General features: G+C 40.7%; 4 protein-coding genes across 7 annotated transcripts in view; 2 read left to right on the forward strand and 2 right to left on the reverse strand.

The window, feature by feature from the left end:
- The window catches only part of gfm1 (G elongation factor, mitochondrial 1), a 16,931-nt gene extending 9,020 nt beyond the window's left edge, over positions 1–7,911 (forward strand). Inside the window, exons 14-18 of the mRNA XM_032507935.1 lie at positions 4,763–4,925; positions 5,635–5,779; positions 5,887–6,047; positions 6,175–6,228; positions 7,117–7,911. Of these exons, the coding sequence (XP_032363826.1) occupies positions 4,763–4,925; positions 5,635–5,779; positions 5,887–6,047; positions 6,175–6,228; positions 7,117–7,248 (655 nt within the window). The 3' untranslated portion in view covers positions 7,249–7,911. The remainder of the gene's footprint in view (positions 1–4,762; positions 4,926–5,634; positions 5,780–5,886; positions 6,048–6,174; positions 6,229–7,116) is intronic.
- On the reverse strand, positions 3–7,941 carry lxn (latexin). Of its 4 annotated transcripts, none has more exons than XM_032508071.1 (7): positions 7,732–7,941; positions 2,933–3,106; positions 2,784–2,846; positions 1,908–2,082; positions 1,503–1,639; positions 722–784; positions 3–281 (listed from the first exon to the last, which is right to left on the reverse strand). In XM_032508071.1, the coding sequence occupies exons 1-7, from the start codon at positions 7,870–7,872 to the stop codon at positions 165–167; spliced, it is 870 nt and encodes a 289-aa protein (XP_032363962.1). In that variant the 5' UTR covers positions 7,873–7,941; the 3' UTR covers positions 3–164. The 4 variants fall into 4 exon arrangements, with proteins under 4 accessions (XP_032363962.1, XP_032363958.1, XP_032363966.1 ...); XM_032508067.1 differs by having other exon boundaries at positions 2,933–3,109; positions 7,732–7,905; XM_032508075.1 differs by lacking the exon at positions 7,732–7,941 and adding an exon at positions 3,356–3,467 and having other exon boundaries at positions 2,933–3,110.
- Positions 7,942–8,765: 824 nt separating this feature from the next.
- neu4 (sialidase 4) lies at positions 8,766–13,311 on the reverse strand. Its single transcript, XM_032507996.1, has 4 exons — positions 12,993–13,311; positions 12,261–12,513; positions 11,297–11,552; positions 8,766–10,189 (listed from the first exon to the last, which is right to left on the reverse strand). Exons 2-4 carry the CDS (start codon positions 12,459–12,461, stop codon positions 9,159–9,161), a joined length of 1,488 nt encoding a protein of 495 aa, XP_032363887.1. The 5' UTR covers positions 12,462–12,513; positions 12,993–13,311; the 3' UTR covers positions 8,766–9,158.
- A 648-nt stretch (positions 13,312–13,959) lies between these two features.
- On the forward strand, positions 13,960–16,681 carry wdr53 (WD repeat domain 53). The gene is made up of 3 exons (XM_032508045.1): positions 13,960–14,031; positions 14,917–15,412; positions 15,499–16,681. The coding sequence occupies exons 2-3, from the start codon at positions 14,924–14,926 to the stop codon at positions 16,150–16,152; spliced, it is 1,143 nt and encodes a 380-aa protein (XP_032363936.1). The 5' UTR covers positions 13,960–14,031; positions 14,917–14,923; the 3' UTR covers positions 16,153–16,681.
- Positions 16,682–16,980: the final 299 nt, after the last annotated feature.

Consider the following 16,980-nt stretch of genomic DNA (forward strand, 5'->3'; position numbering starts at 1 on the left):
AATCTGTAGAAACAGTTTATTTAGGCTAAAATACAATAACAACCAAAAGTACTACAAAAGTAGCACAATGTAAGGATATCACCATTATATATGATGGCTTTTTACTTGCAGCATTCAGTCAAGCAGCAAGATATTGTTATAGCAGTGTGACCAATGTTAGCGGTTTAGTTTGTGTTTGGAGGTTTTTCCCCTTCATGGCGGTGTGGCAGCTGTTCCATCTGCAGCACTTTAACACCATCTGGAGGGGACCAGGTGAACAGCAGCTTCCAGTGAATTATTTCCTGCAAAAAATAACAGAGATTGTGAAATTAACAGGATATATGAAGTATGAAAACCACACACTGCAATATTGAGCACAAGAGTAAGTGTTCGTCTCAACTAACTGGAATCAGACCAGTTTAGTGTAAGATGCCACTAGTGCCGCCATTATTATTATTCTTCTGGTAAACAAGTAATCAATCCTTTTATTTATCAAGAACATTTAGCAAATGTTTACGGCTTTATAAATGGTGTAAATTAGCCTTCTCTTTCTCTCTCACTGTAAAATGAGGTATTGAAGAAGTTTTTTGGTTTTTTTTTACAGTAAATGCTAAAGCAAAGCTTTGGACGTACAGTGAGTAGTGAGCCATCTAGTTTTTTTTTTCATTTTTAAAGACTAATAAATACATTTAAAGACTTATTTAGGGGGCATTTAAAAATAATAATACAAATAAGTGGCTACCTGGGACACCATCTCATGCAGCAGTATGTGACAGTCGAACTTCAGCTGGTCGTTCTCAGTCGCCTGCAGTAGACAAGGGAAAGATACAGCCAAGTGATAGAAACCAGTCTGATACAAATGTCACATTGTCACATCCTCGCCAAAAACTTCACATCATGGCTGAATGTTTGGTCTGCCTTTGATGCAAAAACTTGTGACTGTATAGAATAGATTGTGCACTCTTCTTACTTCTTCCGTTTTTATTATCTAATACAATATACAAGTTAACATTAATTTGGAGAGGGTAACTTTTCTATTGCAATATGAACTACGATTTTCATATTTACGGAAAAAGACTTGTTGTAAATGTCAAACAATCTACCCTACTCATAATATAAAATGCTGATATTCAAGACCATTTGATACCACAGGGATAATATTTAGGCTTGCTTGCATCCTTTGCCTTTCCTTGTTTATTTTCCTCAAATGTGAAGTATTTAACAGCACTCCCGCTGCTTTCTTTGTCCTCCAAAACCAGTCACAGAAGCTCTTCACTTGCCATCTTTTATGAGCCAACACCATAACAAAACCTGCAAATTATTATATTCAACTGGAGCGTAAGAAGAGTGAGTGAGTGAATGAGGAGGCGGGGCTATGTGGGCACTACAGCGATGTGTCTGTCAGCAAACTCGCTGTTAAAGAGAACTGAGAGTATCGACAAATGAGTATTGAAACCAAAAATTCTGAAATGATATGTATCGAAAACACTACAATAGAGGCTTAATGAGCAATCCAAACCTACCAGCTGTGTGATGTTGGCCACCTGAGCCACGTTGTACAGAGTGTTTTCACTGGACTCATTCAGCATGACGAAGCTGGCGGCCACGATGCTGAGGTGCCAGAAAGGCTTCATGTCAGGCTCGATGTGACCGTAGCTGTCTGTTGGTCACAGTGTGTTACGAAGGATGTTAGATTGTATGTAGGTGTGGTGCTTGATTATGGCACACCTATGCTTGTTATATAAACATACATTGTGTGATCTCATAATGTACAGGAGTGAACAATGTAGGTCTTTTGTGGGAGTTTTGTTAAGAGTAACACTGAGTTCAAAAATCCCCAAAAGCTGCAATTTCAAACCGCCAATGTTATGCAATTTGTGACTTTTTGTGTCGATTAGCAGCTATAGCAGGCGTTTTCATGTACATACCAGGGAGATATTGTGCTGACAGCTGGCTTGAGTTCATCTTGTATTGTTGGTACAAGGCCTCTTCTTGAGCTTTAGTGTTGATTTTCAGGGGCTCCTCACACGAGGCCTGGACCTGTGGTGAGCGCTGCTGTTCCCCCCTCGGAAACAAAATCTCTGCAGAGCATTTGTCAGTGATCTGGATGATTAAATAAAATAAAATTTAAATAAAAAGGATTAAAAACAAGCCAACAGAAGAAAGGAAGGTTTGATAAGAAAGAAGCGAAGGGAAGTATACAGAGCAAAGGCGTAGTCCAGGAGTCACCATGGCAGCCAGTGAGTCAACGTTGCACCACATTGCCTCCTTTTGGCTTATGTTTAGTTAAATCCTGTCAAACCTGCCCATTCTAAAGCCAGAGATTATTTACTTTACACACAAATGTTTGCCCAAGATTATCTCTAAATATTTTTCCAGAAGCACAGTATGAATGCAAGGACAGTGACCATTTTAAATATTGAGGGTAAATGTATTGAGTTGAACATATATTAAGTTTTTCCCTATTTTGAGACAGATCAAATGAGCACTAAATCTCAAAGTTCAGCATGGTCAAGAGTTTATTATCTGATTCCAGAACCAAAATTGTAATTAGATATGTAGTTTTTGATCTAGTGTTAGGGTTCTTTTAAAATCTGGGCAGGAACAACTGACTCATTTACACTTACTTTCTGTTGATTACGTAACACTATTTAAAAAAAAAAAAAAAAATATTAAACCAAATCTAAGGCACATTTGTGTAACTACCAGATATGTTAATGAAACTACTCTAGACTGACAGACTCATGGCTCTATCAAACCCATGTGTAAGTCCATTGCAAGGGAAATCCTAAATCACATCTTACATTGCTGATGAAATCCTGCACTGAGATCTCCAGCTTATACTTTCTTCCAGAGTCTGCCACATCCTAAAAAAGGGAAGTCAGAAATAGCACCAGTTAGTTTAAGTTTGAACTTCCCAGTAAACTTAACTAGCAGTTAAAGTTCAGCTGACCTCTGCGTTTCCTCTGTGGACTTTGTCCACTTGCAGCAGCCTGTATGGAGAGCCGTAGCGGGTGTTAAGGTAGTGTTGTACCACTTGGGCCGCCCTCCGAGCAGGGTAGTGATTGACGTTCAGCTCTCCCGTCGCCATCACATTCTCTTCAGCCTTCTCCACCACTAATACTTCCTGCCGTTCCAGAGACAAAGTGAGGGCAGACAGTGAGTGAGGAAATGGAACAGATGCTGCTGTAATGAACAGGGATGGGCTTCTAACCCCTGAAGGACTTTGACCCTTGGGTGTCAGCAGGGTGGAGCTTTTGTCTGGGGTCGGTTTGTCTGCAGATAACAGAAGCATCCATTATGCAAGGTGGAAAGGAAAGCAAATATGTAGAAGTATAAGAAACAGTTCAGGGGAAAAGTGAAATATGATCTTGCCTGTAACTGAAATGCTCCAACTTCCAGCCTGTTACTTTGGCAGGAGGAAAGTTTTATCTGTCGTTGCTCTTCATTCAAGTGGAAAAAGGACTTCCTTCTTCCTCTGACACCAGAGCTCTTTGAGGACTACCCCTTTTTTTTTTTTAAAGAGACAGAGCTCTTTCTTATTTCCTCTTTATAACAGGCAAGGCAAGCCAATGTGGAGCAGTCAGATTTGGTGCTATCAGTGAAGAGTGAGAGCATTAATGGACACATCAATGTGTTTCTTTAAATTCCAACACTGATGATATGTGACATTTGTCACCCATATTGGTCAATGTATTGGTCACTGGCAATGTAGTCTAATTGCAAATAGTCTTCATATAACTTTGTTTTAACAACAACAACAACATGATGCATAATTTCAGCTGTTATCTTGACAGTGGTGTTAAGTGACATGTTTGTAAAGAGATGAACTCGTTTTTAATAATGCACTTGTACCATAGACTGTGTAAAATACTAAAACCTGTAATACTTAAAACTAAAATATTTTTTTATCTAAGAAATTAGTGTATAATATCATTGGTTTAAGGCATAAATTATTTGGTCAAAATTGTGATTATGAAAAAGATGACATTTTAATTTCATAAAAAAAAAAAAAAATAGTTTGCAGTTAGTTTTATTTCTGTGTCATGCCAAACACTTGGCCCATCCCATATGGGATAACAAGACACCACAAACCTATTTAACAGACATCTACTGGTCGCAAAGACAAATCATTTGGAGACACACATGAATACAAAAGAAAAAGTCATCAAAATCAGTTTTTCCATCTCTACATTAACATATCGTCCAGATTCAACAGTCAAAGGCTAAATACCAGATCTCAACAGAGCAGAGATTTTTGCCTTTTAGACAAATTATATACAACATAATGCTCTGCTATAGTCAGGTTTTATCATAAAAATACGCAATTTTGGCTTAGCTCATGTCGTCGACCCACTGCTCTTTAGCAAAAAAAAAAAAAAAAAAAAAAAATATATATATATATATATATATTTTTTTTTTTTTTAAACACACCAATGTTCAGCTTTTCATTATTAAGAAACAACTCACCCAACACAGTCACAAAACAATTTGCATATATCTTTAGATCAAGAACTTGTATTTGCCTTGTCAACCTATTTGCATTCATAGAGTAAACTATTCCATAACTGAGTTAAAGTTCTTGCATGCACACACCTGTTTAAGCGCCACCTATGTTAGTGTTTTCTAAGGGGTGTGTATTTTTGCTACTGACTAATGATTTTGGTTCTCTAATATGATTACCAATAGAATTGCTCAGAGACAAATTGGACTGTGGTTAACAGAAGGTTAAGCTGTGTCACACCGCTTCAAAATGTCGACCTTTTGCCCCATTTTTCTGAAGGTTCGACTTCACTCATAAGAAGCAGAGCGGCGGCTCTGGGCAGTACGGCAAAGTTATCGGAGTCCTTGAGCCTCTTGAGCCAGAGCATTTCACCAAGCTGGAGTTTGAAGATCAGACGGTTGGAACCAACATCCCGAAGCAGTTTGTACCAGCTGTTGAAAAGGTTTGTTTTTTCTAACGTTTAATGTAGTCACGGTAAAAGTAAACTTATACGGTGAAATGACATATGTTACCTGAACACTAAGTTTAGAAATTGTGGTGGAGGTTTCTTGTACAGCGAGGGAGGAATTTTGTTGGAGGTCAGACTCTGTTGAAACAGAATAAAGGCTGCAAACAACCCAAAAAAATTACACGAACAGTTCTCACAATGCACAAAGTTACAGAGTGACAAGAGTTCTGCGTGGATCCAATTAGTAGTACCCTTCTTTATATCCCGTGCCCCCAAAGGAAAGAATACCTTGTTTGGAAAATCTTAAACATAACAATGAATGGATCTCTATTACGTCTTTCTGAATCTGCCCTTCGTGGGTCAAGTTTCTTGACCGGTCATTCTATCTTAGCTGAAAAAGAACATCTTGTCTCCTTGGATAGGCTACGGTCTCGACCCGGGACCTGCTATGATAAACACAGCTCTAGACAACTGTTTCTATCAGACTTTTTGCCATTTATCCTTCAAGGAAAAATAACAAAGTCATCCAGTGGTCTCCATCAAAGAGAACACACAGAGGACAGATTTAGCAGTCATATATTCTGAGAGGCATTGGAGATCTTATGAATAATTAATATAAAAATCATTGGTTACATGTAATTTTCCCCATTACAACATGCACTTGTTTGTCTTTCATTGCTTGTTTCTTCCCATCACGCTGCAGGGTTTCAGGGAGGCCTGTGAGAAGGGACCCCTGAGCGGACACAAGATTTCAGGAGTCCGGTTCCTCCTGGAAGATGGAGCGAATCACATGGTGGACTCCAATGAGATCTCCTTCATCCGTGCAGGAGAGGGCGCTCTAAAACAAGGTGACGTCTACGTTAGACCCCCTGTTCCACGTCATCTCATTCCGTTTTGGCTTCACGCCCGCTGTTGTCGGGTTATGTTAATGCTGGTTGCAATGTGTTCTCCTCAGCCATGGAAAAAGCAAACGCGACCATCTTGGAGCCAATCATGTCCGTGGAAATCGTAGCACCCCAGGAGTTTCAGGGAACCGTCATTGCTGGTGTAAACCGCAGGCACGGTGTCATCACAGGACAGGACGGAGCTGAAGGATACTTCACACTGTATGCGGATGTGAGTCCAGTTTGTTAATTCTTCACACACACAGCATGTATCTGCAGTCTTTTATCTTACAGCAATTGGGCTCTCATTCTTCAACACCATTAGCATTTGACTAATTTCAGGCCGTTTCTCCCAACAGATTCCACTAAACGACATGTTTGGCTACGCCACTGAACTACGCTCCTGCACTGAGGTAGGTTCACCTCAAAACACCTAATATATGGTGTAAATCTGTAGTCCATTATTTTCTATATTCACTATAGTGAATTCTATTCCCTGTGTTCTGAAATAGTAGCCGTCTGAAACTAAAAACAAAATGCTAGATAAACGTCTATTAATAATACATACAACTCTTTAAAAATCACATTTAGTTTCCCTAAACTTAGTCTTGTTTTGCCAGAGCATCATTCCTGCGGAGCGGAGGAAGGTCTGAGTACTCCACATAGCATTGTGGGATGGGAGAAAAATGTGCTCTGGTTTATTGGCATTTCTTTAAACCAATGCTCTGCACAGAGCTGCTGTAAAATAGTCGTGCAACAGAAAACTCAGATTGGACAGATAGCCTAGCTAGCTGTCTTGATTTACCCTGCAGAGATTCGAGGAGCAGGTAACCATAGTCCTCAATAATTCACCAGAGTTTAAACTTCCAACGCAAAGAAAGGAGGGATAGGAAGGATACTGACATCGGCGAAAATAAGTGCATCCGGCGGAATTTCCATGCGGCACCAGAACAAAACCGGAAGTGGAACGTCAAGGATATAGATTACCCTAAACTAGACCTTTTCCTTTGTGATATACTTATTGTTTTGGAATGTTTTGAAATATTTCACTGCCTTGGATGTTCGATTTTAGCATCTGTTGAGGAGAATAAAATTATAGATTAACTTGACTATTTTTCTGGAAAAAAAAATAATCCAGGAATTAGCAGGGGTTTTTCAGTTTTGAGTAGTCCCTGCAGTCTTCCTCTTAGGTTGTTGGCACCACCTCTGCCCATCACTACAGAAGAGTCTTAAAATCAGACAACTTCTATAATGCATTTATAATTTCAAAAACTAACATCCTCTATCTATCATTAATTCAGGGGAAGGGGGAGTACACCATGGATTACAGCAGATACCAGCCCTGCCTGCCAGCCTCACAAGAGGAACTCATCCACAAATACTTGGAGGCTACAGGACAGCTGCCTGCGAAGAAGAACAAGTGGAAGAGCTGAAAACTGTCCAATCTACCACACTGTGTGCAAATGGACTTTGACCACCGTCCCTCATCTTTACACACAATTCTGCCCATCATCAACCGTGACTCAACAATAAGGCTTTCCTGTTTAGATGCCATAAAAAACTGACATTTTACTTTTGTAGCTATTTTTCCTCCCAACTCTTTAGCATATTTATGAATTTTAGCACCATGTGACATTTATACAGAAAGCTCAGTGTTTTGACTTTAACTTTAAATGGCTTTTGTACTATGTACAGAATGGTCCCGATGTAATTATGACTTAAACAAAGATCTATATATCCGTCTTTTAAAGTGTAGTTTTTTTCCTGTGCAGATCATTCACGTCTCAACAAGTTTTTACAAACACAGATTCTTGGAAGCAGCCGTCTGCGTGGCAATGTTGTAGATACTTCACATGAGTAATGCAATTAATAAGCTACAAAATACATGAGAACCATTCGAGCTAGTAACTCCTCACCTGTCCAAAGAGCTTGGTTTTCTCCGCTGTCTCTGGTACACTGTTGGGGTGAGCCTTCATGTCCGCTGAGTCAGCTTCAGGTCTGGGGCTCCCAGTTATCCCAGTTAACACAGCGAGAACCACAATGATCCTCAGACTCATTATCGAAAGCTTTAAAACACATATGCTAGAGAAAAGGGGGAAAAACACTTCTGTGAAAGAGCTCCGGAAGGGAAATGACCCTCCTGTGAGTGTGTGGAGTTATGTAAGAGAGAAGGGAGGGAGCAGAAAGAAGAGACTGTCCAGATCTTCCTGGCACAATCTGTTTATTTTTTTCCACTCTTAACCAAACAAACTGCTCCACGTCATCTGGTTCTGTTCTTCCTACGCTCTCATGCAACTCACTTAAGCTGTCAGCCCCTACATGTTTCAACAGCCTCAGCTAATTAGTTTAGGAACAGCTATCCCATTAGAGCAGCTGTGATTAATATGCGAGCTTGATGGGTTGCAGCCTCGCCGGGTCCACAGTGTGCTAGTTTAAATGTAGCAGGACGTACAGTGGGCCAAATTAAACATCTCCTGGCAATTTGGGAGAGTTAAAAATGCAATATCTACACAGTGTAAAATTAATGAAGAGTTGTGAGAACATCAAGAAAAAAAGTAGGCTAATCACAATAATCCGAATCCAGCATTCAGTAGAATATTCTCCCAGGAAATACTACATCACTGTCAGTGATCATGGACCACTGACTGGGAAAATGATACACAAAATGGTTTTATTTATTGCTGTATCTCAGTATTAGTTTTTACAGTTTGTTCAAAAAGCTTGAGTCAGATTTTTGTGAACAATTCATTTTGTTTGATAAAAAAGGAGAATTTAAAAGTGAAACGATGTAATTCCCCATTGAGATTCAATGTGTGGGATATTCATGTTATATAAAGCCATGTCAGACTTCTTAAATTCAGTTATATTTCCGACTGATGATGTATATATCTATGAATGTTTTAATTGATAATTGCTCTTGCTGACCATAATAGTTTCAACAGAAAGGAAGTTTTAAGTGTCAAGAAAACTTTAATGGCAATGTGTTCTACATTAAAATTGACAAATGATCAAAATCAAAACAAACATACTGAACCAGAAGGTGTTAAATCATTACTAAGTACTGTTGTGTTGCAGTTCATGTAACTGAAATCAACTGAATTACAATACAGAAACTACATTGCTCATAAGAAAAATTCCTTGTATCAATAGTGTGTACAATATTCTGTAATAATTGGTGGACATACACTCCACAAGCCACTTTATTGGGTACATGTGTACAGCTCTATCATAAACTGTGCATCGTAAAGTACATTTTATGGAAGAACAGTTGCATTGTTCATGTGTATTTTGCCACTGACTGTGCATAGAAAAAGTATTGGAAGATAATAGCTCAAAACTACATTTAAGACACAGAGCACATCTCAGTCAACTTGTTCTTCTTCTTCCTCTTCTTTACACGAGGCACCTGATGCAAAACTGCTGCACTTTGAGCGTCACGTCCACTTCTAAAATCTGTCTCAGAGACTTGATTCTGTTGTCTGTTAGATTCAGGATTGTTATGTCCCAGCTGCGCCTCCCGGGGAAGATTGTCAATGAGCTCGTAGAGGGTGAAGATGCTGAAGCAGATTTCATCGTAGGCAGTTTTGGTGCCACACTCAAACAGGCAGGCGAAGGCCACAGCGGGCGGTGCACCAGGTGAAGGGGGCAACTCTAGATAGGCAAGGTCAGAGTACGCGCTGGGGCCCTCGTAGATCACCCAGGGGCCGCGCCAACTGTCTGGATCACGGGGAAACAGGCTGAGGAACACGCCGAGATCCTTGCGTGCGGTGGTCCATGTTGGATGGGAGTATACTACCCAGGTGGGGGTGAGGAAATCTGGATGATCGGGTGTCAAGGGTCTGGTAGAACCTGAGTTGGTGCTGTGTAGAGATGGAGGGATGGTGTGGTTTGAGTTAGTCATGCAGGACGTCCAGTGTCTGGAGTGATATATAGGTTGGTGTAGGTGATTGTCAAGAGAATGACATAAATGTAACGGGGCAGGAAATCCCACAATGCTTCCATGGCAACCATTCCGAGGCTCCACCAGACGCTGCACCAGCTGGCCCTCCTGAAACACCGCCCCATCATCCAGACTGAGGGCCTGCACCCTGTAACCGAGCGGGCTGCGTGCGTTACAGTACAAAACATTAGTCCCGTCTTCTTCGTCCACCGACACCATTTGACACTCCACGCTCTCCGGCCCCGGCACCGCCTCCCCGAAACGCCAGGTCCGCCCATGAGTATCACTGTGAAAGCAGAAGGAGTGGGGAGTGGTCTGGCAGAGCTGTCCAAAGCACTCTTTACACTCAATGTGGTAAGCATAAGCAGGAATCAGCAGACGACCGGACTTCAGCTGGATACCATGGCCTGGGCCGAGAGCGAAAGTGGCCCATTCTGCAGGGACAGAGGAGGAAGTGACACGTTACAGATGATAGCTACACATGAATGAACATAAGGGGTCAATATAATTGACATTAAAGGATAGGTACACATTTGGTTTATTCCTTTTGTCTTGAAACAAAACTCAGGTGTCCATTTGTACATTGAAACAGATTTTAGTCACTGTTGTTATTTACCCCATCTCTTACATTGAAATCAAGTTAGGATGGGATGTTTTAGTCAGGATAGTTTGAATATGGAAAACCCCAGCGTCCTAAACAGGTTTAAGTGTAGGCCCTGCATAACGAGCATGTCAATATTGTTTTAAGACTTATTTGAAAAAATGTGAACAGTTTTTGTTATGATGTAATTGTTAGCAGTTCAAACAGAGTGATTTTCCATTTGTTATTTTAGAGGCCTGAAAACGTAAAACTAATCAGTATTTCACAATAAAAAAAGATTTAATAAAAAAATCCAAAACAAAATCTTAATTTTGTGTAGCATACTTTAGTTTTTTTCTCCAGTTTAGGAACACATCAGGATGTGGGAATATTTTCAGATTGATAGTAATCACTTAAATTCTAACACTCCTGATAGACAAGTAAAAGAAAGCACCACAATTGATGCAGCAGAATCGGTGATATCATCTTTTTTTATACCATGCAGTCTTCTTTCTTGTCAAAACCTGGCGCATTCACTACATTACCCACAATGCAACCTGTCCACTAACAGTTTTGTCTGAGATTGGGGCGTGTTATAGTACAGTACAGCTACAGTACAGCTAATGTAGCCTTGAGTTGCTAGCCAAGTGGAGATGAGGATCGGGCTACAGAGGTCTAGTGACATAACCTCTTTCTAACTTGTAGTCTTCAGCCCCAAAATATTCTGACTCAAGTGACATCACTTGAGGCAAGTTATCAAACTCCACAGAGCTCCCTTTGGAGCCACTAAAGGCTTCATACAACTTTATGTTATGACAATATAATAGTATAAAACAATAAACGCTTTGACTTTAAAATGAGTGAAATTTCCTTAACGGCTTTCTATAATTGCAATAATCCGAACAGCACAATAAATCTCGAGACTGTTTGAGGGTGGATTTTCCCTCCATGAATCCCTGACCTTTGATAGCATCTCCTATGACCCTCTTGGTTAGGTCGGTGACAGGACTCCAGGTGTCTCCGTCATCAGTGCTGCAGATGTAGCAGAAACGGGTCACGTTCTTCCCCGTCACCAGCTGATAGGACTCTGGGGTGTGGCCGAGGACAGCGATGAAGAACAAGAAGAGAGTACCTGTGAAATCATCGTACACCGGGCACGGGTTCATGGACCGGTGGCCTGGCAGGAAAGCAGTGCCCAGGACACGCATGTCCTCCCACTGCAGCAGCGAAAAGACGAGGGAGATTAGAAAAGAAGAGTCTAAGAGATGTAATATCTCGGGATACACAGTGGTGGAACGTAACCAAGTACATTACCTAAACCCTGTAGTAATGTACAATTTTAAAGTACTTTTAATTACTTACTCTTTACTTGAGTTTTTCCATTTTCTGCTTCTTTATACTTCTACTTTATTACATCTCAGCTGCACATATTGTACTTTTTATCTACACTACACTTTAGTTACTAGTGACTTTGCAGATTTAGATTAGTAACACAATATGTTTTCATCAAACAAATGATGATGTATTATTATAAATTGATCCTCAGGGAGATTTCACAAGATACCCAGAGGATAAAGTAAATAAAGTAGTTGAAGTTAGCTCCACCTTTAACAGTTCCAACATAAAAGTGATGAACACATTAATGCATCAATAATTATAATCCAATAATGTAACATCAATTATTCTGGCGAGGGCCATTCTGCATGATGAGCATTACATTTGGTACTCATGTATATTTTGGTGCCAATACTTTTGTACTTTTACTGAAGATTTGAGTGTATGACTTTTATTTGTAACAGAGTATTTCAAACACTGTGGTATTGTTACTTTTTTTTTCCAAGCACAATATCTGAGTATTTAAAGAATATATCTGAACAGGTATAGGAGAAGGCCTGAGAAACAAAGGCGTCTGACTCAACACTGACCTCCACATAGTTCCTGTAGAAAGTGCCTTTCTTCATGACCAGCAGGTGAGCCTCAGAGTCGGATGGACTGAGTCTCTCCTCGCAGAAGGCCAGGAAGGACCTGGAGCGGGACAGGTAGAGCAGCGCTGGGACTCTGTATGTCACTCCGTTGGGCTCCTTGTGGAAAAGCACTGACCTCGCTGGGAAATAGGGTAACCTCATACTCCCCGGCGTGTGAATGTTTCAAGGTAACTCCAAATATTCTGAGAAGCAGCTAAACAAAGATAAAAACAGGACACTAGGTTTAAAAAAAATAAAATAAAAAGTTAAGTTGGAGATAGGGGTCACAAATAGTGACTGGGAGTGCAAAAAGTTCTGAAATAAATGCTTTGGGTAATGTAATTAGGTAATTTATAGACATACATTAGGTGGTTTATGTATGCTATATACATCTATGTACAGTATATAAAGCCTGGTTAGATGTATGTCTGACAATAATGGATCACATGTACACGTTATTGCACAATTTCTATATTGTAATGTTTAATTTAACTTTAATTTAAGAGATGCAGCATCAGAATCTGGTTAGGAAATTAGAGGAAGCCATCAGAGTCTTTCCATGATTATTCTCTGTGAATTCTGTTTGCTATCTATCTGCTTTTGATCGTTACTGCCAGACAATTAAAGGCCCAAATACGTTTTAATGTAAGCATAATGTCTTGAATATGAATTACTCTAAAATATGTCACTTACCTTACTCAAGCCTTCACAACAGCTTCAATAGATAAAAAATAGAAGAAAAAAAAAATCATCCTCTTACTGGTGTTGTGGGAAGGAGTTTTACAACTGACAAATTCACACTGCCTGTTCTCAGCAACTACAGCATCACAATTTAACACACATACAACTGCTTAGTGAAGGCTTCCTGTGTGATTTCATTACAGAGAGCGGACAGAGCATCTATCGGGTCATGAGCAGAAAAAGAGTACTTATGTTCAAAGTGCTCTGGGAGAACTGCTGCTTCTTTGTGAGGATATACAGAATGTGTCAGCATATGAACATTGTGTGTGTGTGTGTGTGTGTGTGTGTGTGTGTGTGTGTGTGTGTGTGTGTGTGTGTGTGTGTGTGTGTGTGTGTGTGTGTGTGTGTAAGCCATAGCCTCTCCTCTCTGTTCTCTATTCAGTGAGGCAGTATGGCTTGCTGTTCACTGACCCAGAAATGGTCCCGCTCAACAAATCTACAGCTTTGTATGAATCAGCAGAGAGCAGGCATTGTGGGAATGAAGGCCCACTAAACAATGATCTAATGAGCTGCCTCCTCCGTGTCCTAAATTCTTTTCTTTTTCATTTTCCGCAGAATGATTGACTACTATTGCTTCTGCTGTTGACTTGTGTGTATAAATATACATATACATACATACATACATACATACATACATACATGCATACAATATATATATATTTATAGTAATGGACATACAGCAGAGAAATCTGTTTTTCCCTTGTGCCCTGAACTTTCTTTTCAGGTATCATTTCCTCCCAGCATGGTTCCATCGATTAACTATTTTAAATTAAAAAAAATGTAGTAAACTGGATTAGGGTTAGGGGAATTGTTGGTGCTAAAGGTCTGCCATTCATGGTGAAAAATATGGACGTTAAGGCTTCCAGAGAAATCCGCCTGGCATGTCAAACTCAGGGCACACAAACACTACTTCCAAACATCTATGATGTCATCAGTGAGCGACCTAACTCCACATGGGCATCCCACGGAAGTTTTGACGACACTTAATAAGGTAGCTTGATTCTGCGATCTTTACCTTATCGATATTTGTCACGACGCTGTTAGAAATTGTTTCCAACCAGCAGATTAACAACAACATGTTTAATAACGCCACCACACCGCCAGCTGAACAGGAAGTTACATGTTAGCTTTCAGGCTAACCGCAGAGCCAGACAACCAATGGCTGTTGGGCAACTTCTCAATTCTAATATCTTCATAAATCTATTTTCGTGTAATGTCTGTCTTGTTTACCCGTCTTTTAAGTAATATGAATGCATACACTGATGCTGTGTTGGTTATTACAAGAAAGCTATACAAACATACACACAGTTGCCAGATTATTAGGTAGCTAACGTTACCGTTACACCCATAAACTGTTAATATTAATATCTGGTTGTACCTTGATAAAACTAATGTTAGGTTTAATAAACAGACCTGCATTATTATTTGTATTTATAACCTACCTTCATGAGGGTTATAATCAGTTTAGGGCTGCGACCAATGCTAATTTTATAATCAAGTCATCTGATTATTATATTTATACATAATATCTTTAGTCTATTCCATACCCGAAAATAGTGAAAAAAATGCTCATCACAAGTCCCCAGAGTCCAATTCTGCCTTTCAAATTGTTCATTTTAACAGTTAAAACACAAATATATTCTACTATTTTTATTAACGGAAAATAAATAAGCAGTTGTTATCATCGAGAAGCTGGGGCCAGAGAATGTTTGTGACGTTTGCTTGAAACACAAACCGATGAATTGATTCATATTATACATTGTAATTTTTTTTGTCAATTGAAACTGTTTTAAAGATACTGCTGGCATACATCAGAGATGTCAAAGCAAATATACAAACTAATGTGTATTTCTTCTTGTTAACTCACATTTTGCAGGGTCAGCATGGCCAGACAGTGGTCTGAGGGCCACTCCACATCTATCCTGTGTGTCGGGGCTTCTTCCGGCCCCGAGGGTCTCCTCGCTTCCGGCTCTGAGGGTGGAGAGGTCACGGTGTGGAGCCAAGAGGGGACCATCATAGGCCGTCTCACTCTCCCTGGTGAGGAGGACAGCACGAGTGTTGTGTTTTCGCCTACAGTTCCGGGTCAGCTCTATGTGTCACATGGAGACACAGTGAGTGTACTCGACCCCAGAAACCTAAAGGGCCCCGTGGAGGAATTTCTGGGTGCAGGGGAGGAGGAGATCAATGCTTTGGCACTAAATGAGATGGGCTCAGCCATGGCAGTTGCTGATGACTCCGGGGAAGTCCGGGTACTGGAGCTTCCTGGGGGAAAAGTGTGCAGGACTCTTCGTAGACACACTAATATCTGCTCCTCTGTGGCTTTTCGGCCTCACAGGCCCAATAACCTGGTGTCTGCTGGACTCGACATGCAGGTAAGGGAGAGGACCATTTGTGTCTACGTCATGTACCGAGACTACATTCCTAATACCGATTTATTTCACCCTTTTTGTCTCTTCAGGTGATGCTGTGGGGTCTGCAGAAGACACGTCCTCTTTGGACCCTCAACCTCCAGGAAGTAGCAGAGGAAGAAGACGCCCATCAGCAGCGTCCTGGTCAGCTTTTCAACCCGCCACTGGTCCACTGTGTCTCTGTGGCGAGTTGTGGGAACATTTTGGGTTGTGCGGCAGAGGACGGGCGGGTGCATCTGATGCGGATCGGCGGCGGCTCTAAACTGGAACAGCAGGGAGCAGTCAAGGCCCACAGTCAGGGCGCCTCACAAGCCCACTTTGTTAGTTTCCTTTCCCACCCTCACTGGCTCGTCACTGGGGGGAATGATGGCCAGGTCTTCCTGTGGGACCTCAGTAAGCACCCAGTGGTGACTCCCGAGGCAAAGGCCAAAAGTGGAGTGACAGCAGCCCCACGCAGGAAAAGTAAGAGCAAGGCAAGGAGGAAAGACCAATCCCAGGATAAAGCAAGGACCCCACCGAAGGTCGAAGCACAGAAAGAAGAAGAAGTGGAGGAGGGGACAGAGGAGAAGGCTGGGCCTAAACTGAGCATCAGTCATGGGGACAAGGTGAACTGGTTGTGTCCTGCTGTGCTGAAAGGAGAACCCAGTGTGGTGGTCGCAGATCAGAGCTCGAGTCTGACGGTCTACCCTCTGTCTCGACTATAGAATCACACACGCGTCATGTTTATCTTTTGTACTCCTCGGAGCAGTACACTATTTCAACTTTGTTTTTAGTTTACATTTTTTGAAACCTTTGAGTATACACTCCTGTGATGCTGTTAGAACTGGTTGCACCATTATTTAGACTTCTGGCCTAAATGGTGACAGTAGGATCCTTCTGTAATAAAAGCTGAGCCTGTGGGCAGAACAAACAACTGGTGCTCTAGAAAACACCCTAGAGTGGAGGGTAAATATTTACAGAGGCAGACAATTATCACAGAATAGTGAACAGTTTTATAGGAGTTTTCACACACTGTTCAACAAACTAAATGTGCAATTGTTTTTCAGGTCTTATATAATGTCAGATGTATTCATTAGTGTGTGGCAGCCAGATGTTATAGACTCTGGGTCCCTGACTGGTGTGCAGTCCTATAAAAAATCTCATCCTTTTGAAATATACTTTGCAATATATGCATTTTTGTGGATTGTAAAACTACCACATTATAGTCAAAATAAATTCAGCATGTTTAACTAAGTCTGTGGCGCTTTTGTAGAGTGAAAACATCTCAATCTAAACCAGGTGCCAGACTAGAAAGACGAAGCGGTTTGTGATGTTTCAAACACAGACAAAAAGCATTTAAAGAGAGACTATTTTTTTTAAATGCTTTGTTTTCTGTATGTGTTGTTATCTGCTTATTATAGACTGAATCCCTCAAACACCAGACAGACTGCATCTTCTGCTAACACGTAAATAACTGTGCTGTTTCCTTTAAACGATTGACTTCATTTGCATCAACATCCAAAACTTTCTATTGTCAGTTTTTTAAACAAGCC

This window comes from Etheostoma spectabile, chromosome 3 (genome assembly GCF_008692095.1).
Source record: "Etheostoma spectabile isolate EspeVRDwgs_2016 chromosome 3, UIUC_Espe_1.0, whole genome shotgun sequence".
In the NCBI taxonomy this organism is placed as follows: domain Eukaryota; kingdom Metazoa; phylum Chordata; class Actinopteri; order Perciformes; family Percidae; genus Etheostoma; species Etheostoma spectabile.